Source organism: Rhinatrema bivittatum, chromosome 14, assembly GCF_901001135.1.
Source record: "Rhinatrema bivittatum chromosome 14, aRhiBiv1.1, whole genome shotgun sequence".
Lineage (NCBI taxonomy): Eukaryota > Metazoa > Chordata > Amphibia > Gymnophiona > Rhinatrematidae > Rhinatrema > Rhinatrema bivittatum.
Genome location: NC_042628.1, coordinates 34832308 through 34856796, shown reverse-complemented (window position 1 = coordinate 34856796; position 24489 = coordinate 34832308). Strand labels below are relative to the sequence as shown.

Genomic DNA, 24489 nt, shown 5'->3' with positions numbered 1-24489 from the left:
AGAGTGAGGATCTGGTGGCCACCAGCAAAGCCCATCCCACTGGTGGCTAAAGATTGACAGGCCTGGCAGGCCGCTGCAGAGCCTATCCCACTGGTAGCTAATGAAGAGGCCCAGGCCCTGAGAGTGTGACTATAAGGTGCTGCATGCATGTGTGTGAGGGAAAGAGAGCCTGTGCATGTGTGTGTGTGTGTGTGTGTGTGTGTGTGTGTGAGAGAGAGAGAGAGGCAGAGTGAACCTGTGTGTGTGTGTGTGTGTGTGTGTGTGTGTGAAAGGGACAGTCTATATGTGAGTGTGAAGGAGAGAGAGAGCCTTGGTGTATGAGAGAGAGAGAGCCTGGGTAAATGTGTGAGGGAGAGAGAGCCTCTGAGTGTGTGTGTGAGTGAGGGAGAGTGAGCCTCTGTGTGAGTGGGAGGGAGAAAGTGTGGGTGAGAGCGAGCATGTGTATGTGAGAGAGGGAGAGCATGCTTCTGTGTGTGAGAGAGAGATTGTGTGTGTGTGTGTGATGGACAGAAAGCATGTGTGTGTGAGGGAGTGAAAGCTTGTGTTTGTGTGTATGTGTGTAAGAGAGAGAGAGAAAGAGTATGTGTGTGTGTGAAGGAGAGAGAAAAATGTGTTTGAGTGTATGTGTGGGAGAGAGAGCCTCTGTGTTTGTATGTATGAGAGAAAGTCTCTGTGTGTGTTTGTGTATTTATTTTTATTTAAAAACTTTTATATACCGATGTTCATAGACACATAGCTCTCTCTCCCAGGGTCTAGTTCCTGACCAACTTAAATTAGCCATTCTCAAACCTCTACTTAAAAAACCTAACCTTCCAACCACAGATCCAGCTAACTTCCGCCCAATAGCTAATCTGCCATTGATCGCCAAAATTATGGAAAAGATAGTCAATAAACAACTATCTGAATATTTGGAAGAAAACAACATTCTTGTATCTTCCCAGTATGGCTTTCGGAAATCGTTAAGCACTGAATCTCTCCTTATCTCTCTTACCGATTCTATTCTATCTAATATGGACAAAAAACAACCACATCTTTTGATACTACTAGATCTCTCTGCAGCCTTTGACACTGTCAACCATTCATCTCTATTAAAATGTCTGGCAGATATAGGCATTAAAGGAACAGTCTTCAGCTGGTTCAAATCCTTCCTAGCAAATAGACAATTCAAAGTAAAGATTAACAACAAAGAATCACAACCGATCCCTTCCAACCGGGGGGTCCCTCAGGGTTCCTCCCTTTCCCCTACCCTCTTCAACATTTACCTCTTACCCTCTATGTCATCTACTTACTAAACTAAACCTAACTCACTATCTCTACGCGGATGACATCCAGATACTCATCCCAATCTCAGAATCCTTACAAAAAACCTTGGCTCACTGGAACAATTGTTTGCAACAGATCAATCATCTTCTCTCCAGCCTTTGCCTCATTCTTAACAACAACAAAACTGAGATCCTAATCATCAATCAAGACATCAACATCAAACTTCTAAACCCAGCTGACCTACTCAACTCATCCACTCCCATATTAAATCACTCACCACATGTTCGAGATCTAGGTATCATGCTAGACAATCAGCTCAATTTTAAAAAATTCATAAGCACAACCACCAAAGACTGTTTTTATAAGTTACAAGTCTTAAAAAAATTGAAGCCTCTTCTTTATTTCAACGATTTTCGGATGGTCCTACAAGCCATTATTCTATCAAAAGTCGACTATTGCAATTCGCTTCTCTTTGGCCTTCCATATTCATCCATCAAACCCCTCCAAATGCTACAGAACTCTGCAGCCAGAATCCTTACCAATACGAATAAAAGAGATCACATCACCCCCATTCTCAAGCTCCCTCCACTGGCTGCCTATAAAGCAAAGGATCCTATATAAAGTACTCACCGTAATTCATAAATCCATTCACAATATCTCTCCTCTTCAATTATGTAACCAACTACGCCCTCACTCCTCCTCTAGACCCATCAGAGGAGCATATAAAGGCACACTCTATGTACCTTCAACAAAATCCTCGCATCATAAACGTGCCATATCTACAGCAGGCCCCATTCAATGGAATGCGCTCCCACCAGACATTCGGCTCGAGTTCTGCCACTCTTCATTCAAAAAAAAACTTAAAACCTGGCTCTTTAGCCAAGCTTTTCCAGGACCATGATCATCATTTTTTCCCCTCCAACCAGCAAGAACATATCTTCTTCACAAACCCCCATTTTCCATACCACTACCTACTTCAGTATCTAATCTCTTGCTGCAGGACACTTGAGACTTTCTCACTTATACGTTATAATTTTTATGCTCAATAAGACCTGTCAACTTAATTGTTTAAGTCTTTTTTTTTTTTTTTTCTCCTTTATCTTTTGGTCATCAATGTTACAACGTTATTGTTAAATTTTGAACTTATGTACACTGTTCCAAGTTTCATAACCTTGTTCTATGTAATGCCTTTTGGCAATTTTCATGTTCTGTTTCAATGTAAACCGATGTGATCTTTATTTCATATAGGAACACCGGTATATAAAAATCTAAAAATAAATAAATAAATAAAATATCACATTGGTTTACAGGTAACAGGGGAGTAATATTTGAACTGAGAGGGAAAGATAAAGTTACATGTAACAGGGATATAGATGAACTTGGGAGAGTAGGAGAAAATAAAGGGTCAAGTGACCTAGGAGACGATTTTTCAAGAGAGAGAACAATAACTATATTACAATTGCTTGTAGATTTTGGGGGGAGGAGGAGTTAGAAGGGGAATGTGACCTGGCAGAGGGAGATAATTCAAGTGTAGGCTTGTTCAAACAGCCAAGTCTTTAGCTTTTTTTTTTTTAAGGTGGCAGAGCAGTGTTCCTGGCGGAGTTCAGATGGCATAGAGTTCCATAATGTTGGACCCGCTAAGGATAGCGCACGTTTTTTGGTGGATATGAGTTGGGAGAGATTGTGAGCGGGAGTGGCTAAGGATCTTTTGTAAGCGGTTCTGGAGGGTCTATTGGAGGTGTGGTATTGGAGGGAGTCGTTAAGCCAATGAATGTTTTGGTTGTGCAAGGTTTTGTGGATAATTGTAAGGCTCTTTTGGAGGATTCTGGATGGGATCGAGAGCCAATGAAGGTCTTTGAGGATCGGAGTGATGTGGTCTGATCTGCGTGAGTTAGAATTCTCGCTGCCGCATTTTGCAGCATTTGAAGTGGTTTGATTGAGGTTGCTGGGAGGCCTAAGAGAAGAGAGTTGCAGTAGTCGATCTTCATGAAAAGGGTGGCTTGGAGGACTGTACGGAAGTCATTATGGTGTAGTAAAGGTCTTAGTTTCTTTAGTACCTGCAATTTGTAAAAACAGTCTTTGGTCATGTTGTTGATGTGTTTTTGAAAACTGAGATGGTTATCCAGAGTGATACCTAAATCTCTGACATGTTGGGAGAAAGAGAAGGGGTGCACTGAGGGAGGTGGGTTAAGGTGAGCTGGGGAGATGAAAAGGAGCTCTGCTTTTGATGTATTTAAGGAAAGCTTGAGGTTGGTGAGGAGGGAGTTGATTGAGGAAAGGCAGTTCCAGGTTTTAAGAACATTGGACACTGAATCTGTGACAAGGATGAGTATCTGTACATCATCAGCATAGATAAAATGAGTAAGTCCAAGGTCGGCAAGAAGTGTATGTGAGGGAGAGAGAGGGAGTAGATTTGTTCGGCTTGGCGAGAACAAATCTACTCCCAATTTTATAACAGCGCACGCATGTTATAAAATACAGGGTCGGCGTGCGTAAGGCTGCGCAAAATCGGAAGGCTGCGCGTGCCAAGCCGCGCAGCCATCCTCCATTCCCTCCAAGGCCGCTCTGCAATCATAGCAGCCTCGGAGGGAATTTTCCTTCTGGCCCCCCCCCACCTTCCCCTTCCTTCCCCTATCTAACCCACCCCCAGCCCTAACTAATTCCCCCCACCTTTATTTTACAAGTTACGCCTGCCCGAGGCAGGCGTAACTTGCGTGCGTCGGCTGGCTGCCGGCGCACCATGTTCCGGTCCAGGGGCTGGTCCGGAGGCCGCGGCCACGCCTCAGGAACGCCCCTGGGCAGGAACCACACCCATGGCCCTGCCCCCAGAATGCCCCCGATGACGCGCCGGCCACGACATGCCCCCAACATGCCCCCGACACGCCCCTCCCAGGAAAGCCCCGGGACTTACGTGTGTCCCGGGGCTTGTGTGTGCAGCCAAACCTATGCAAAATAGGCTCGGTGCGCTCAGGGGGTGGAAGGGGCAGCTTTTCGGGGGTTACGCGCGTAACCCTTTGAAAATCTGCCCCAAAGTGAGCATGGGTATGGATGAGAAAGAGAGGATAAAGTTTGTGTAGCCCTCTTCCCCAATGCACAACAATCTCAGGATGGCTGGAAATGTAAAAATCCCAGGTACAGAGAGTGGGAGATGTTTTAATCCTTAGTTTCATTACTGGATGTTGTTTGATGTGTCTGCTGTTTTGAAATATTTTATTGCTGTTTTTGGAAATTTATAAACATTTTTATGAGGTTTTAATTATTGGATGTTCTATTCAACAGTTGTTTTTGAAATATTTATTCTTTTTATTAGTATGGTTTTACTTTTATGATTGATGTTTTATATTTCTTGATTTTGTTTGTTGGTCTCTTATTCTGTCTTTGGTAAGGGTCTGTCTGTGTTCTGTATATGTGATCGAGGTAAGGGATCTTGCTGTGTATAGTTCCTGTGTAGGGATCTATAGCAGTCTGTCTTGTTCTGTTTTCAGCAGGTGTATTGGTCTTCTAAGGCCTGTTGAAATATTTGCAGTGTTGCTGTTTCCTGGGTAGGGTTATTGCTGTTTGAGTCCTGGGAGATAGTGATTGATCTGGCAGATTTGTCTCAGTGTAAACTGTATTCTTGACAGGCTATGATTAGCTTTTATTGGATCTAAGAATTATCAAAAAATACTGTATGTGGGGAGGAAGTGACGTCATCCCGGGGCAATGGCAGCTTGATTGCCTAGCTCGCTGTAGCAGAGAAGGGAAACAGCATGTAAATCTTGCAAAACGGCATCCCGCAGGATAAAACGAGCAGGGCACGTAGGGGGAAATGCCGGGCTTTGAGCTGGAGAAACCGCAGGCAGAAAGAGGCAGCCGGCAGTGAGTATGGGGCGGAGGAGGAGGGAGCCCCGCGGGAGACATAAATCGCAAGTATGGAGTCGGACCACGTGGTGGGGTCCGGGATCGCGGCGACTTACCTCCCCAGCGCCCCCAAAAAGGAATAGTACCTGCAGGACAAAAGCACCCCGAAGACCACGACGTGCAGGGAGAACATTTTCCCGACGAAATCGGCAGCCGGCAGTGAAAGAGAGGCGGTGGAGGAGCGAGCTCCGCGGGACGAGAAGGAAGCCAAAATGGCGTTGGACCACGTGGCAGAGCCCGGAGCAGCGGCGAAAAAATACCCCAAAGATCCCAGAGGCCCCGAAGTGCAGTGGTAACTGTGGGGAAGAAATAGCTTGGAATCTGGGACAGTTTTCACAGCTGGTTCTGAGCTGGACTGGAGTGGGTGCGAGCCGGATTGTAAGAGAACCCCCCGGGGGGGCGGCAGCAGTCAGTGAGACCCTGAAGCAAGATCCTGGGAAGGCGGCCGTGGCGTAAAGGGGCCCTGAGGCTGGGGCAGATCAGAAAAGCAAAGGGGAAGCCAATGGCAGCCCGCAGGAAAATAATAGACTTGTCAGCGTTTGCCTACAGTGAGTCCATGGAGGGGGAGAAAGGAGCCCCGAGGGGGGACGTAGTGGATAACGTGGCAGCCGAGATAGCTGTTACCGGTGGGTCCCATTTGGTAACGCAGACTGAGAATAGCCCTACTAAGCAGGAACTGCAGACATGGCTGCAAGATCTGAAACAGGAAATCATTCAAACACAGAAACTGGAAATAAAGGAAAACATGGGGGGGCGCTTAGAGTGGAGGTGGAAGAGCTCGGAGAACGCGTGCATGCGGTGGAGCAGAGTGTGGACGAGCAGGCCACTACCCTTGTGCAACACAATAAAGACATACAAAAACTTGCAGCAGGTCACGGAGGACTTACTAACTAAATTAGAAGATTTGGAAAACCGGCAGCGCCGCTGCAATATTAGAATCCGCGGTATACCGGAGGGGGAAGAAACAATTGATTACGGAATGGTTGTGCAAAATATCTGCAGGTCCATATTGAGCACGGACGCGGAGAAGCCATATGGGCAACCAATTCTTCTTGATAGAGCCCACCGCGCGCTGGGTAAGCCCATTAATAACAAACCGCGGGACATTGTGGCCTGCTTGCATAATTTTACCACCAAAGAACTGATCATGAATAAAGCCCGAGGCCTGGGGCGAATAGTGTGGAAAGGAGCAGAGATACAAATCTTCAACGATGTGTCTGCGGTGACGCTACAAAAAAGAAGGGCGATGAAAAATATTACTGAAAGCGGAGAATGTGAGATATCGGTGGCTGTATCCGTTTGGAATTAGGTTTACAATCAGTGGGAATTCCTGTGTTGCAAGGAGTCCGGAGGGCGCAGAAAAATTCCTGAGACAACAGGGCGTTGAAGTCAAAACACAGCCGGCAGGGCAGCCGCCACAGAGAGGAATTCCCACCCCCCCGCTGGCAACGAATGGGAAAGGGAGGCAAGAGGCTAAGACGTCAGGAGCTTGCCAAGGAAGGGGGGGGGGGGGGGACCCAGCGAGGGTTGAGGAGGATAATATGCTGTATTAGAATATATCGATTCATCGCATGGGGGGAAATCCATGTCATGGTGTTATGAAAAAATACTGTATGTGGGCTATTGAGACAATACCTACTGTACCTGAATCTAATCCATTTTGAAGTGCCTGAAAAGCAGAATATAAATGTGAAAAAATAAATAACTATAGGACCTGTCTTTAGATGTGAATGTCTCTGATCTGATATCCGAAGAAGGAAACCATATAGTTTTAAAAGCTTTTGTACAATATTTTGTATTTTTTATTTTACAGGTATTTCAGGAAGCCCGGCTTGTTCTGTTTTACAAATAGGAGGTGTATTGGTGTTTTAGAGCCTGATACAATATTTGCAGTGTTGCCTTTACATAGGTGGGGTCGTAACGTGTCTGAGGGCAGGCAGTTAGTGCTGTTGTTGGTGTGGGAGGTTTACTATATCGTAATCGTTTATTCATGGCTGTCTGAGGGCCAAGCCCACACCCATTACATGTCACAATAGGCCTTATGTCATATGGGTTCCAAGGGTCTTCTTGTGCCTTGGGGAAAGGGGGTTGAGGGAGCGAGAGTGCTGGAGGCCAGAGGGGATGCGGGTGTGAGAGGGGGACAGAGGACTGAGGGAGTGAAACCGAATCCCCCAGCTATATAATGTCACCGCATGCAGATGGGATTGGCCGCATTCTGCTGTCGTGTTGCTATAATGCAAACCCCCTTTCAGAGCATTCTGGGAGACTTCTCAACAGGGAAAGGTTCACAGCAAGAGCTGGAAAGAACACCAGATGAGTGATCCTACCCTAGGACTGAGCTTATAAAGCGCGCGCCCCAGGGCTGGATTTAGTCATAGGCCAGATTCTGATGGTACCCAAAAAACTGGGAGGGACACCCCCCCCCCCCCCACTGCTCTTCACTTTCAGGGGGGGTGAAAGTCCTCATCCCTGGTCCTCTGCCTAGGGGCTCCATAATCTTAAATCCAGCCCTGGTTCTTCCCCCCGCCCCCCCCCCTGCACTGGTGGGAAACGTCTACAGATCAGGTCCCTTTTCTTGTGAAACTGAGCCCAGAAGGTTGTTGAGACGTTTTGCACCGGAATGGAATACATTAGTATAAGAGTCTCCTTCTTCCCTTACTAAACGTTTATGCAGTCTCCCTGCATTTATCAAAGTGAAAGCCCTTCTAAGGATCCTATTGGACCCACGGGGATGGCCACACTCTCCACCTCAACGCCTTCCTTGTCACGGACTTGTGTTTTCTTTCTTTTTGAAGCTAATTATTGAAGATAACCTCTCCGTGTAGCATAAACTGGCTTTTTAGTTGACCTCTTTCTGTGATATATCTAAAAGGGGTTGACGTGGCTCAAGGTTGAAACTTGTGAGCAGTACCGTCAGTGCTTCAACCCTGGCTACTGTCCATTTGCACATCTGTCATTTACACTTATAATTCAATCATCTTTAATAAAACATAACCGAAAACAGATTATTTTGTAAGATGATTGAACTATGGATGTATATGAAATGTGTGCGCCAATTTAACCCTTTTGTGCCTGCTGCCATGTGTCTAAAAATAAATGCATGCAAATATATCAAACCTGATATGAAAATTCAAGCACTGGCCCATGATGAAAGAGGAAGTGATGTATATGAAACCTGTTCAGAAACCCAGAACTATTATAGATTTCATAAACAATTCTCTGCCTGTATTGTCCTGTACATTAATATTCTGTAATTAATCTAATTCAGTTACAGAGGGTATTTGAATTTTTGATGGTACAGAAACATTTGAATATATGCAGAAGACTATGCAGCCATGGGAGGGAGAGATTTAATAAAAGTGTGCTACAGGTTTTGGGGAGCTGGGGATACCCAGGGTCATTAGATGACAGCAGGAGAGGGAGGTTGACTTATGAGCAGCAAGATTGGAGGCTCGTGGAATACAAGAATACACAGCTGGTGACCGAGCTGGAGTTTGGGGAATCTGAGGTAACATCCTCATTCCGATTTTAACCACAGCAGCCGAACATCAGGGGAAGAGTGGACTGCACAGGAGCACCATCCGGAAGGAAGCACAGGCGGCCCTCCCCGACGCACATCCACACTGCCCGTACAGGCTCTGCAGCTCCTGCTGCTGAGATCTGGGAGCCTTCCTCTCTAATGGAGCCCAGAATGGGACAGCTTGAAGGGACACAGCCGCTAATTATAGAAACTCACCCCTGGCAGAGACAGATACTCCAGCAAGAGCCGGGCTGGCTGCTGCCAGAAATAGAAGGGCCATGTGCCTGCGCATCGCACCGCCCTCTGTCCTCCTCGTCTCCCAGTTAAAGCAAAGAAAGGCATTTCTTAGCAGAGGGAAAGGTGCATCCAGGCAGACACACACACACACACACACACACACACACACATACACACACACACACACACACACACACACACATACACACCACACACACACACACACACATACACACACACATACACACATACACACACATACACACACACACACACACATACACACACACATACACACACACACATATACACACACACACACACACACACACATACACACACACATACACACACACACACACATACACACATACATACACACATACACACACACACATATACACACACACACACACACACACCTCTGAGTGTCATCAGCTAAAAACAGAAATGGCCAGCAGCAGTCCTGGAGGGCCTGAAACCCACCCAATTTCCACAATACATGACACATAAATAACCAGAGCCGAGACTTGAGAGGGAGAGGTTGCCCCATCCTCTCAGGCTGCGCTCCACCTTCCCTCTTACTCTTCCTCCTGCCGTTTACTTAGCAAACAAACCCAGACCTCATTACATTGGTGGAAGCAGAGCCACCGTCAGTAAGAGATGCAAAGTAAATTTCACAAGTCACCCATGGCTGAAAGTACAAACTTAAGGCCCTGTGTACTAAAGGGGTTTGCCCAATTTGTGTCGAGGAGAAAAATATTTCAGAGATATGGGCAGGGCCGGTGCTAACATTATTGCTGCCCTGTGCGAAAAATAACTGTGCTGCCCTGCCCCCCCCCCCCCCCCTCCCCAGTTCTGGTTTGTTTTTTTTTAAACACAAAACCTTTTTCTCCACAGTAACCAACACATTATAGAAACTGTCAGTCTCACTGTCCCAGGCTCCCTTTTGCCACTGCAAAAAAAAGACCTGCACCCTCCGGCAATCCAAACTGTCAAAGCTGACAGGCTCCCGCTAACCCATTTTACCCCAGGCACAGGTCCAAATTTTCTAAATTGTGGCGGCATGATCCCCATGTGCTTCTGCCCCACTTACCAGTACAAACAATTGGTGCTGGCTGGGCCCTGTAGCTGGCATCAGCTTTTTGTACCGAAAAATATGCACTGCTGTGGTGCTACCCAGAAAACCCTGCAAAAAAAAAGATTCTTGGAGCCCATATAGTATTAGGCTTATTGTACCGTGTGTTAGGTGTGGGTTTGGCCCTTAGACAGCCTTGAGTAAACTGAAGGACACCAGTACTAACTGCAAGTACTCAAACAGGAACAACCCTATCTATGAAAAGGCAAATATTACACCAGGCCCTAAAACATCTCTTATTAGCAAAGCAGAACAAACCAGGCTGCTCCAAATTCCTACATAGAAACTACATGCTAGAAGAATACCTCACCTTGCTTACACATGATGAACACAGACAGACCCTCAACAAATACAGAATAAAGAGACCATAAAGTATAAAGAGAAATGTGTAAATAGAAACCAAACTGGAAACTGCAACAAGCCAGACTCTGTATGCAGTGAAGCAGTGGAAAAACAGAAACATTACTAGTCCTCATAAATGAAACAATACAACCAGGAAATGTAAACCAATCATAATAAACCATATTAAATGAATATTGCCAAACAGATGACAAATAGAATAGCATCCAATAATTAGGAATGCATATAAAAAGTTTTAAACATTTCTAAACAGCAATGAAATATTTCAAAATAGCAGACACATCAAATACCCAATAATTAAAACAAGAAGGGAAAAATCCCCCACTTCTCGTAAATGAAAACTTTTTGATTTCTAGTCACCCTGAGCTTGCGGTGGATTTGTGGGGGTGGCATAAACATTTTTCACATCTCCCCCCCCCCCCCAGGCAGGCTCCCATTCACACACACACATCCATTCCCCCCCCCCCAGATAGGTTCCCACTGGCATTCACACACCCATCCCTGGCAGGCAGGCTCCCATTCTCGCACACACACGCAGTCCCAGGCAGGCTCCCATTCACTCTCACACACACACACACACACATCCTCCCAGGCAGGCTCCCATTCACACACACACACATACCCATTCCCCCAGGCAAGTTTCCATTCTCACACCCACACACACACCTCCACCAGGCACGCTCCCATTCACACCCATACAAACATCTCCACCAGGCACGCTCCCATTCACACACAAACCCATCCTGCCCCAGGCAGGCTCCCATTCACACACACACACATACCCATTCCCCCAGGCAAGTTTCCATTCTCACACCCACACACACACCTCCACCAGGCACGCTCCCATTCACACCCATACAAACATCTCCACCAGGCACGCTCCCATTCACACATACTTTGCTCCTAGGCAAGTTTGCATTCACACCCTAATACCCTCCCACCTCAGGCAGGCCCCCATTCACTCATCCATCTTAGGCAGGCTCCTATTCACAACCAACCTGCCCACCCACCCATCCCAGGCAGGCTCCCCATTCATAACCACTTGTCCCTGGCACACACAACACACACAAGCCGTTTCTATGGATCTCTTATTCCTCTTTTGCTGCTGCTGCCACATCCGGTGCCTTTCTCCTTAGGAGAGGACAGGATTCCATGCCTTTGCCACAGAAGCCCTTCCTGCAGCTCCTGCTCACGAGCCGGCTGGCCCCGCGGTGCTCAACACTGGCAGGGTTAGCACTTCCTCTATGCTCACCTCACAGTGCTAGCATCGCGAGTACTGAGTACCGCGGGGGCCGGCTGGCGCACAAGGAGGAGCCGCAAAATGAGCTCCCTCCTCTTTAGCTGGAGGGCGGGCCTCTCCTCATCTGCTGCCAGTGGGATGGGGTCCCCAGCTGCGGACGCAGGGGCCTCTCACGGCTCCCTTAGGAGGGGCCCATCCACTGCCGTGCCAGGTGTGCCGCCTCCATTGCAAATGCGCGGTTTGCACAGCCAGTGGCACTGGGCCTGGATCTGGCTCTTAATGAGGCCACCGACTTGCCTTAAATTCAGAAAAACACGTAGTCTTGGTATAAAATGCAGCGTAAGCATATCCCGTTCAGGCAATGGCCAGGCAGTCCATACATATTATTAATCATGTGTATAGTGCTACCAGGCGTATGCACTGCAGTCCTACACAGAAACACCCAAGAGACCATCCTTGCTCCTTTCAGCCTATAATCTAGTCAAGACAGACAGACAGACAGACCACAGACTAAAAACAAATGTGACGTTTTGATTTAAAACAATAAAGCCATGATTGGGAAGAAATAAATCAGGTGGGCTTAAGCGAGGAAGGGGCAATTTTAAGTGAGTGAAGCTGCAAGCAGGGTCAGGATCAAGGGCAAATGGCGCCCTGGGTGAAAAACATCCCCCAACCTGTGTCCCTTCCCCCCCAAATCAAAACTCCCCATGCTCCTCGTGTCAGCCCCACAAACACACGCACATACACACAAACCATTCCCCGGTAGTCTAGTGACGGCCTGGAGTGCCCCCTAGCGCCGGGTTGGCCGGCACCAGGTGGGCAAGGACGTGATTCTCCTGCTGATTTGGACTCTGCTATCAAAGGCAGAGAGAGAGAGAGAGAGAGAGAGAGATTGTTCCTCATTCCTGGCCTGCAGCAGCTCCCCCACTGCTTTAAGAAGCCACTCTAATAAACATTTCATTGACTTTTGATAAATTAGTGCCCGATAAGTTAATTAAACAAGTGCTAAATAGTATTTAGCCATTTATTAACAACTTGTGGTGACAGTTCAAGAGATTACCTGTTTCAGGGAGGAGCACTGTATGTAAAGATCTGCATGCTCCCTTCCAGGCTGACTTTATGCACTCGGAGACCAAGAAAATGTGGCTGAAAAGATCAAGAAACAGTCCCAATTGCATTGGGCACTATCCTATTGAAAGGAGAGAACTTGGCACCTGTATATATTACACCCTATGAGCTCCAGAAGGAAACTCTTTGGCACAATGTAAGTATTAAGAAGAGCTTTAGCAGATCACATCCACCATACCCTAGCTTAAGAGTTGGATTCGTTCTTGACATGTAGATGGCAATACCAACTCATTTGGCAACAAATGTGCTGAGAGCTCCTCCTATGTGTAAACGGAGGAGAAGTCTAAAGGTTGGAGCACAGAATGAGAGCCAGGGAAGCTGGGGGTTCAAACTCCGCATCTCCCACTAATATGCCTTGTGACCAGGCCTGACGTTACCAGGTGACCCACGAGACCACCAGCGGATCCCATCCCCCCGGCAGCCGAGAAGAGGAAGAAGCCTGAGAGACCGCCGGTGGGCTCCATCTCACTGGCGGCGAAGAAAGAAGAGGAAGCCTGTTCTCCTGCTCCTTTCTCGGTGCCAGCGGGCGCTGCCCAAAACACGTGCAGCTAACATATGCTCTATGCTGATCTCACCATGCATAAGATAGCATAGGGGAAGTGCTAGCCTCATAAGATTTGATTAGCACAGGGTCCAGCACACAAGGAGGAGCAGCAGAATAGCTCTTGATGGTATGTTTTGTGTGAGTGAATGAATGAGAGCCTGATTGAGGTGAGGGTGTGTGTGTGTGTGTATGAATGGGAGCCTGACTGGGGTGTGTGTGTGGTTATGTGTGTATGGGAACTTGCCTGGTGGGTGTGTGTTTATGAATGGGAACCTGCCTGGATGCATGTGTGTTTGTGTGTATGTGCATGGGAGCATGTCTGGGTGTGTGTGTGTGTGTGTGTGTGAAGAATGTTTGTGCTGCCCCACTAATCCATGCCATACTCAGGATGATTGGACATGAAATGATTTCAGGTATAGAAAGTGGTGAATTTTCCATAGTTATTAATTTTAATTATTGGGTATCTGTGTCTGCCATTTTGAAATGTGTTATTGTTGTTTGGAAATGTTATAAAATTTTGTATGAGCTCTTAATTATTGGATGTTATTCCATTCTTTAGCTCATTGGAAATAGTTTTTTGATAAGTATGGTTTTACTAATATGATTGATTTTTATTCCTTGATTTTATTGTTTGACGAATGATTTATGAGGACTGGTAATGTTTGTTTCTCCATTGCTGCATTGCATACAGAGTCTGGCTTGTTGCAGTATCAAGTTCAGTTGCTGTTTACACTTTATAGTCTTTTTTTTTATTCGTTTTTGGTGAGGGTCTGTGTTCTGCATGTTTAACTGAGGAGGGGGGTCTTCTGTGTTAAAAAAAAAGAACAAGAAAGGAGCAGCGTAGAAATTGCAAGCACTGACCCTGCTTGGGAACCTGGGTGAAGTCCTTTTTCCTTTCAGGTGCAAGCTTAGGTTTTAAGCCCTCTCGGGCAGGGACCTACCCACTTTTATCTATAACGCGCCTGGAGCTCGGACCTTGGACTTGGGAAGGTGAGAAATGAAATACAAATGCCAGTGCAAAGTCCATAACCTGAGAGCATGAATGGAGCCCAGAGTACACACGGAAGCAGGCGGCAGGTTCATACCGCACAGTCAAATGCAGAGAGCTGTATCACACTAACAGCTTTGACAGGACCTTGGCTAGGGTATGGTAGCCCTCAGCCTCGCTAATTTTGGCAGTTTCTAAACAAAGATGCCCTTAAAGATTCTTTTGCAATTACAAGCGCTCAGTTTCGGGTTACATTTATACTAGAGAAACAAAAATATTCTAACATTCGTGCCTTTCAAATGTTCTCCTAATAATTGTGTCCTTAAATTCTAAACAAAAAAACTGAGGCACAGAATGAATTGAAATCATCTAAAAACTTTAATGCTATTTCTGCTTCCAAATTCCTCTCATCTGACAGCATGTTTCCTTTTCTCCTCCCCAACCAGGCAAACCTCAGACAATTGATTTTTGCATTCTATGTGTTAAGTCAAGTGTAGCTGGCCTGGCAGTGCCCTCTTTCTCCGTAGCTGAAAACAATGCAAAAGCATTATATGTCAATGTATCGGATTGGATCACATCCAATGAATGCAAGCAGAGAGTGGATACAGGGCATTTGTATCACCCGAACAGAGGAGTGCACCTCAAAGCTTTGCCAGAGATAGGGCAGATCTCAAGAAAGAGTCACCAAGTCAGGAGGGGGAATATTCCGGGGCTCGGCAGAGCCAAATACCAGAGCAAAGTAGAGAAAAACCTCAATTGCCGGGTAATACAAAGCGAGAATGCTGGGCAGAATCAAAACTGACAGCCAAAACAGTACTCAAAGCTCTGGACATGGTCAGGAGCATCAATGCTCACTGTACAAAGAAAACGTAAATTCTGAAAACAATTGCATTGTACGTACAGGAATCAAGCGAGGAGGGGTTTTCCAGAATGAAGATTAATGGTCCTCTTTGATAAGAGTTACAGCTTCTGACATTTGGAGTAAAAGGCAAGGAAAAGGGTATTCAGTTTTAGAGGTCATATGTTCAGACATCCCATCAAATGTCTACAAAAACACTTTTGTTCGAAGGACAATTAGGCTGAGGCTGTAAAGAAAACCATCCTGGTGGAATAAACCAGGTCCATGATGTAGGCAATGAGGTTGATGTAGGTAAGAAAGGTTGCCCCAAGAAGGCTGTTCCACACACAACTTGGATAAGAATCACAGCTAGAAGGCCTGGTAGGTTCGTCCCTAAAACAGAATATTGGCCAAACAATAGCAGCCGAGAGGTACATCAGCACAGCCAGCACATTGTAACCAATGAGAGACTTCTCAAATGGGAAAGGCAGACTGGCCAGAAGCCGGCCAATGGTGAGGAAGATGATGAGAGTGGTGATGATGAAACAGATGCAGTAGACTGCCATGCACCACTGGCGGCCGGGATTGTCATTGTATAAGTGACCATTATCCAACAGGGAGAAGATCAAACAAGCAACGTAAGCTTCAAAAACTTTCAGGAGTCCAGGAATGGTGGATAAGAAGCCACTGATTTCTCCTGGTTTGGCTCTGGTCAGCCCCACCTCCAGTGCGTAGGCAATGAAACACAGGATTGACATGGCTGTGGCAGAACCCATACATGCACATACATGGCCACTGCAGCCACCCTTGAGATAGATGGACGGGTAGATGATGGATGTGGTGAAGATCATGAGTGTTGCCAGCATGGAGAATGCAGAGGTGAAGTCCTCCCAGGATAGTGGAAGCTTGCGGCAGAGCCCAGTGAACTCCAGCAGCACTATGAAAACAGTGACAATGAAGCAGAAGAACCAAGTAAACATACACCATGCACCATAAGAGCCATCAAATGCCTTCACACTGGCCACCAGGCTGAAAGCTGTGCAGGAGAGGAAGATCTGAAAGAAGTGGACGATGCCCAGCGGGGTTGTCATAGCACGATAATCCATTTCGACCACAGCCATGGCGTCCCAGGAGCCGAGCAGGTGTGATTCGGACTGTTGCTGAAGGGAACCCCACAGACCCAGACAGTTGCAGCAGCAATTGCCTCTTACGCTCCAAAACTACACAAAAAGCGAACCTGGAACATCGGCGCTTCAGAAGGTTCAGGCTGAGTTCTGGAGGACGGGCTGCAGGGTGACATGAAGAGGAGCGCCTTTGAGAGAGCTGCTCTGCTGGTAACTGGACAAAGGCTGTTTGCTTGCTGGCCTGGGTGCAGCCCACATGCTGAGGTCACCCGCCGGAGGTGAGGTAATCAGACTCTGATTAGAGCCAGAAGGGGCCTGACATACCTCATGGAAGTGGACTCTGAAATCCACGAACTGCAGCTGCGTAATGAAGGCACTCCCCAGGCAAAGCAAATAAAGCATGCACCCAGGGCCCGATTCCAGCTGTGTGTGCCCACAGGCAAGCGGGGGAGGAGGAAAATCGATGATAACCCTCCCTTCCCCTTTCAAGGTGTATTCCCCCCTCCCACTTCCCCTACTCTCCAAGTTATAGCACTGGCTCCAAAGCAGCAACAGCTGCAGCAACTGGAAATGTAAAACATTCAGCGCGCGCCCGTGTGCGTCTCTCCTGCAGTCCTCTCACACTGACAGGCCCCTCATATGGGTAAGAGGGATCCTGTGTAGGAGGAGGGGGCAGGGTGCCTGTGAGCACCTCAGGGCTGCAGGAGGTTCCATGCTAAATGTTTTTCTTTTTTAAATTTCCAGTTGCTGCTGCTGCTTCTGTTGCTGTGGACCCAATGCCAGTAAAAGATGCAAGCAACATGGCAGGGGCAGGTTCAGACGAAGACATGGCAGCAGCAGTGATGCTTCAGGGCCGATAAAACTTAGGCACTGGAGGCAGTTGCTTGTGCTTGCATCTGGGCCTACATAAACCAGAAAGGAGGACACAATTCCCTCTTATCTATTCCCTTGGGGTTTTTTGTTTTTTTTTCCATGTTCAGTGCCCTCTGTCTTTTCTACCCCACTTTCTCTGAATTGGATCTCTCTCTCTCAGCAGTATTTTGTCTCCTCTCTTTCTTCCTGTGCTCCTTTTCTGCAGTCCTGCATTCTCTCTGGTTCTGACTGTCCGTCCCTCTGTCAATTGAAGGGTCAGGTACTGCCAGGGAGGAGGTGGAATGCAGAAGGGGGTTAAGTATTAAAAAGGCAGGAGATGGACTCGTAGGGAAGGGGGAACAGATTAACAGAGGGCAGCTGAAGGCTGGGGACTACAGCGGAGAGCTTTTAAGCTCTTTCCTGGCCGCGCAGGCATTTTTCAGAGCTCCGATATGTAAAATCAAGGGTCAACAGAGCAAGTTGTAGCCGTGATCTCCTTACATTGGTCTAACGTAATGCATCTGTGGCTAGCTTTTGAGCGCTATCTTCTGTTCATCAGATCGGCGAAAGAAACAGTGGAGAGCTCTAATGAACGGCTTTCTGAGCTGTTGGCGCAGGCTTCCCTCAGGTAGGCAGTGCTGGCTGAGGCAATGGGGAACAACGGATTCACTGGAAAATCATTAACCAAGTCGGAAGTGGCAGAAGCCTCTCTGCCCATGCAGGATGTGTGGCCCTGAAGGGAAAGGCACGGGAACGGATGGCATCATCGGGCAGGGCTGAGCTCTTTTCAAAGCTTTCACGCCTAAGAGGGACGCTTTCTGAGCTTTATTGAAAAAACCTTTTGGCCTGGTCTTCAGGGCAGAGGTTGCCAAAGTTGACCCCCCCCCCCCCCCCCCTGCTCCCTTAAAGCTTCTGTTGCTGAATGCACCACAGGCGATGCTGCGGCTGTTCGGCTCCGATCTTCAGGAGGGAGCCGCCGGAGTGACTTCATCCCCTTTCAGCATTTCACGGATAACCTCAAGCAACTTCTGGCATCACTTAGAAACTTGGGTTCAAACCGAAAGCGCGGGAACCTCGTGTGCCCGGCTCAGAAACCAAATCAAAGAGACCAAAAAAAAAATAAATATGAAAACCTATCCGGGGTGGAGGAGAGGAGGGGGGGGCGGCCCCTTCGGAACTCAGGAAGGAGGGGATTCCTCCCCCCTGTCTTATAGTGTCTGCACCCTCACAACCTTACTCGGAGAGGGGGAAATTGGGGGAGACTGGAAGGGGGGGCATAGGCCTGCTTAAGGAGCCCTAGGTGGGACCCCAGAACTCAGGGCCTAACAGGACTGCCTGCTGCCCTATTGAAAAGCCTTTTGTATCCGTGGCCGTCGGTGCATTCTGCCCCGGCCCAGGTCTCCTTCAAGCAGAACCTGCTGGCAGCCTGTGAAAGCGCGTTCGTGCCCTGCTAGGAAGCTCGCCTGGGGGCCGATGTAATAAAGTGCACGCGGCAGAGCCCACACTTTTTACTTACAGCTGTGAGCACCTGTTCGGTGCGCAAACTCTGCTGCTGATGCTGCAAGGAGTTTTACCCACACAAAAAAATATGCGCGCGCCAGAACCGTGCGCACAGGTTAGCACTCGTGCGTGGAAAGCCCTTGCTGGTGAAAGCCTTAGCTGTTACCCTCCTGGGTAGAGAGGCGCCCTGGCTTAACTCAGGTTTTCTGAGTGCTGGAAATGTTACTCCTTGTCATGCGATGGAGTAAAGTTTCCAGTGCTAGTCTCTGACAGTGATTAGGTGTTTGAGGCGCTGGGACCTGCTCTCTGGATTTATGCGCACAAAAGGTGATTTGGATTATTTAAGTCGTAGGGAGCACAGAAAAGCAGGCGTTAATGCCTGAGAGTAAAATGTGGGGCCTGGCCTAAAACGCGCGGCCAAACGGGGGCTAAACGGTGCACTCGGCCGAGCGCACCGTTCTGTATCGGCCTGGGGGTGTGTGTGTGTTAAGAAACTGTGCGCCGAGTTTCAGCTCATAGTTTTAACCTACCCCTTATTACACTGGGTCATCAAGTAAAGGTAAGGAAACCTGAAATATAAAAAATGAAAGTGCAGGCAGGGCTTCCCAGAAAGCTCCAGCCTGGTGTTCCTCAGCAAAGGTCTCTCTTATGCAGGCAGCAGCCAAAAGAGGGAGAGAGGTGCAGGGGCTCCTGCTGCAAACTCGGCCAACCAACAGGGCGGGGCTCTTTCCCCTAATGTGTACAAGCTTTCCTTCTGCCAGGAAGTCGGAGCAGTTTGTTTTATGCGCCTGTGGCCAGGAGCCAGGATGGTTTTGTTTAAACCTTTACTGTACCCGGGAGGAAGGCTGTGCCCTCCTGAGTCAAGGCACCCAGAGAAGCTGTGGCTGGAACCCGGAGAAAAATGAAATGCACTTTTGCATCTAAATTCATAGAGGCCCACTTCACCTTTGGGACCCTTATGCAGCCATACTGGGAGAAGACAGTGCTGGGAAAACCACTAACCCCGGGGGACAAGGATATAGAGTAAAGCTGCAGCTTGGTCCTGCTAGCTAGCCAGGCCTGTGCGCTACTGTCTTTTTCCTGGCGTGCGAGTGTCGGCATCTCTTGCTGCCTGTTACTGTGTGTCGTGCTTCGCCATGTTGCTGCATGCGATATGGGCATTTTAGTACTGAGTGCAGCGTGACTGTCTCGGTACAGTGGGCGTCACTGCGGGTAGCGTGGATGTGCAGGTGGCTCTTACTGTTTGTAGCTTGGGTGTGTCAGTTACCTTACTGCGGGCTATTAAGCAAATCTTACTTCTCTCCAGGTTGCAACAGCTTCAAGCAAGATTTTGACTTGCGGAGCGGGGGGGGGGGGGGGGGGGAGGGGTTTGGCTTTCCTCCTGATCCACAAAAAGGAGTATACAGGGCTATACAGACCATTCCTTATGGGATTCTCTATGGGGGAAAGAAGACCCTGATGTGATTTCTCTGTTTGAAGAAAGATCTTTGCAGGAGGAGTGAAAAATGAATGTTCGGTGCCTGTCCAGAGGTAACCAGCAGTGTGGATACAGTAGTAAAGTCCCAAGTTCAGTCTGGAAGCCCCTGTTCTGCCTTTGAGGAGCAAGATCACCTGGAAGGAGACCATCAACCTGGTGTAGCAGGATGTGATCCTGCAGCTAGGACCTGCTCTCCAGGTGGTGCTGTATCCTCTTGCACTGAGGATGGGTCTCCACAGGCTTGTGCCCAGCAGGGAATGTTAAGAATGGCCATTATGGTCTGTGATTTGATCATTAGGAATGTAGATAGCTGGGTGGCTGGTGGGCGTGAGGATTTCTTAGTAACTTGCCTGCCTGGTGCAAAGATGGTGGACCTCACATCACCTAGATAGGATTTTAGATAGTGCTGGGAAGGAGCCGGCTGTCATGGTACATGTGGGTACCATCAACATAGGAACATGTGGGAGGGAGGTTCTGGAAGCCAAATTTAGGCTTTTAGGTAGAAAGCTGAAATCCAGAACCTCCAGAGTAGAATTCTCAGAAAGGCTCCCTGTTCCACATGCCGGTCCCCAGCGGCAGGCAGAGCTCCACAGTCTCAATGCGTGGGTGAGGCAATAGAACAGGGAAGAGGTCTTTAGATTTTTTTAGGAACTGGGCATTGTTTTGGGGAAGGGGAAGCTGAAAGGATGGTTGCTGCCACTCATGTTTAAAAAAGAAATAGACTAGAAGGGCGGAGTGAACAGCACACACATATAGAGAACATACAACGAAAATAATGTGCGGCAAACAATATATATACTGATCAATATTTAACAACAATTTTTAATTACAGTCGCCTAAAGGTACATTTTTATAACCAAACAATCAAGCAGTAGGAAAACGAGGACCCCGACATGGCCGTGTTTTGCATCAGCGCTGCGTCAGGGGGACCAAGCCTTCTGTATGTCAAAAGGATCAGCAACCTTAAGGACTAGACCTTCTCAACACAGGGTACCATGGGCTGACTGTATTAATTTAAAAAGTCAGCTGGAGGTGGTACCCTGTGTTGAGACGGTCTGAATGGTCAGTTTTCTTAATGGAAGAAAGAAAATAGTGGGGTGCTCCAGGAATCTGTACTGGAGCAGGTGCTTTTTAAAATAGTTTATAAATGATCTGGAAAAGGGAACAAGTGAGGTGATCAGATTTGCAGATGACACAAAATTATTCGAAGTTGTTAAATCACAAGCAGATGGTGAGAAATTGTAGGGGGCCCTTGCAAGACTGGAAGTCCAAGCATCCAAATGGCAGATGAAATTTAATGTGGACATGTGCAACCATAGAGAAAAATAATCCAAACTGTAGTTGCATGATATTAGATTCCATATTAGGGAGTCACTGCCTAGGAAAGGGATAAAGGTGTCATTGTGGATAATATTTTGAAATCCTCAGCTCAGTGTGTGGTGGCAGTCAAGAAAGCAAACAGAATTTAAGAATTATTAGGAAAGGAATGGAGAATAAAACAGAGAATTTCAAACTAACTCTGTATTGCTCCATAGTATGACTGTACAGAGTACTGTGTGCAATTCTGATTGCTTCATCTCAAGAATGATATAGTGAAACTAGAAAAGGTACAGAGAAGAGCAACCAAAATTATAAAGGGGAGGGAATGGTTCCCCTATGATGAAGAGGTTAGGACTCTTCAGCTTGAAAAAAAGACAGCTGGGAAGAGATATTATAAAGGTCTATAAAATAATGAGTGGAGTAGAATGGATAAATGCAAATCTGTTTGCTTTTTAAAAAACTAAAAAGACTACAGGACATGCCATGAATCTGACTGCATAGTTCTAAAATTCCAGGGCAATGAAGGACCAAAGCTTACCCTGATCTACCAACCACCAGATACTCACCCTGACTCCTTTCTTAAACTTTCAGACATTCCTTTGTAACATGACCACCCTAAACTCATACTTCTAGGATTCTGCAACTATCATGCAATGGCATCACAACTACCTTCAGACATAACATGAATGATCTGGACTCACCCAGTTAATCAAGGTTCCCACGCACAAACATGGTCACACTCTAGTCCTAATAATTCAATCTGCAAACATTAATATTGACCCCCAACACTATAACAGTGGACCCTATCTCATGGTCAGATCACTATCTAGTCCAAGCCACCATTCCGATCCCAAAACAAATTCATCTTCCCCCCTCCTCCCCACCAAAACCATCCTCTAGGAACCTATCATCCATCAACAAAGCAAAAGCTTAATACAAATCCTCAGCATTCCCCTTACAAACCACCTGATACCATGGTCTAATGTTGGAATGACGAATTTGCTTTAGTGATGATCATCCTAGCTTCACTTAAATCCAATCCCACCAGACAACCTAGAAATTCTCCATGTTTCCATGAGGGTCTTCTCCTTCTCAAGCAGCAATCCTGTCAACTTGAACGAGGATGGCGGAAACATAAAACATAACACCAAAAAAAGGCTATCCCCAAAACAAGTTGAAGAGAAGTAATATGCAGTTAATAAATAAAATAAAATAAATAAATACTGCACAAGATTCAAATAATAATGAGCAATCTAACTTAGAAAAGCCTTCATTATGTGGGAAGGTGAGAAGAAGAGCATCCCAATCCTAGCACTGCTATATAATCATAGGCTCAAAATACTTTTTGAAATTTTTTTAAATACAGTAAAATTAAGAAGCAGTCTAGCAACTTATTACCACTCAAAAACATATGTTACATAACAAACTTGAGCACGTCTAATTACATCTATGACTCCAGTTCTGCTCCATATCCAAACTCCTCTGGCTTAGCCGCCATGATCACCTGCTATGATCTCAACCGTCCCTATCGGAAACCCCCTCCAGCCCAGAGCATCTGCAAAGTCTAGGCATTCAACTGGAACCAAATCTTTGGTTAGATTCCAGAGCCTCCTTTATGCACCTCCACTAGATTCTGCAACTACACAACTACCCAGGGCCGCGTCCCAATAGGTGAACTAGGCAAATGCCTAGTTAGGGGGCATTAGCCATTAGGGGGCGGCAAAGAACAGGCATATGGGGCCGCAAGCGGAGCCCATCCCACTCACGGCCAACAGGAGAAGAGACTCGGCAGGCCATGAGCGAAGCCTATCCCGCTCATGGCCGAGAGGAGTAGAGATTTGGCGGGCCACAAGCAGCACCCATCCTGCTCGCAGCCGAGAGAAGCAGATACTCAGTGGGCCACAAAGCAGCACCCATCCTGCTCATGGCCAAGAAAAGCAGAGTCTCGGTGGGCTATGATCGGCACCGCTGTCTGTGTGTATGTGTGCGGGCGTGTGTGTGTGTGTGTGTGTGTGTGAGAGAGAGATTGTGTGTGTACGAGAAAGCAATGGTGTTAATGAGAGAGAAAGAGGGAGGAAGCCTGTTTTAAGATGCGTGTGTAAATGAGACAAGGAAAATAAGTGTGAGTAGGAGAGGGAGCTGGTCTGAGTGAATGAGGTTGGGGCCTGGACTGGGGGCAGGAGCAAGGCAGAAGGTTCGTCTAAGGTGCCTAATATCCTTGCACTGGCCCTGCAACTACCTCAATCAGCCTAACCTCACTTCTGTTATTCATGCTTTGATCTCCAGGACCAATTTGAAATGGCTACAATTAATGCAAAACAGAGCAACCAGACTCTTGATAGGCTATATAAGGTTCATCCTATACACGCTATACTGGCACCCGACTGAAACCAGGATAAAATTCAAGATCCTCTGCTTGGCCTTCAAATACAAGAATAAAACAGTCCCTGGAGTATCTCTCGTCTCCTTATACCCTACATCTTGTCCAGTCAACTCCGATCCTCACAAATGGCCCTTCTCCCCCACCCCTTGACTTCTGTCAAACTGACCTGCACAAGCCTGAGGACCCCAAGATCTGGACTGAGGTTCCTCTACCCATTTGCCTAGAACCATGCTACTACCTTACTCTCTGACAAAAAAAAGCAAAGGCATGGCTGTTCAACCAGACCTTCCCTCAGTTTCTCTACCCATGATCATTTTGTCTTTACTGTGCTACTTGCAAGCAGAGTCACAGACTCCCAGGTGCTCACACAGAGCCTCCGTCCCTTTTACCACTGTTCCAGTGCAATTTGACTTCTTTAGTGCTGCTGGTACTTCCTCCTACAGGCATGGGCTAACGGCCAATGGCAACCAAAAGCTTTCCACTGGAGTTCTGGTAATCCTTGTTTGGGCCAGAAAGAGCTCAAAGCAACTCTGTGGCAATCTTCTACCTTGATTACAACTCCCCCCCCCCCCAACCATTCAATGTCCTCCCCTCCTTCCTCTGTACTGCCCTTCCCATACTTTCTCAGCCTCTTCTAAAATGACTTTTAGGCCATTCACACGCCCCCCATGCTCTCC

The 24489-nt window shown here is 47.2% G+C and overlaps 1 protein-coding gene across 1 annotated transcript; it reads right to left on the bottom strand.

Moving 5' to 3' along the window:
- Positions 1–14677: 14677 nt before the first annotated feature.
- On the bottom strand, positions 14678–16627 carry LOC115075606 (myeloid-associated differentiation marker homolog). The gene has a single exon (XM_029576161.1). It carries the CDS (start codon positions 16275–16277, stop codon positions 15393–15395), a length of 885 nt encoding a protein of 294 aa, XP_029432021.1. The 5' UTR covers positions 16278–16627; the 3' UTR covers positions 14678–15392.
- Positions 16628–24489: the final 7862 nt, after the last annotated feature.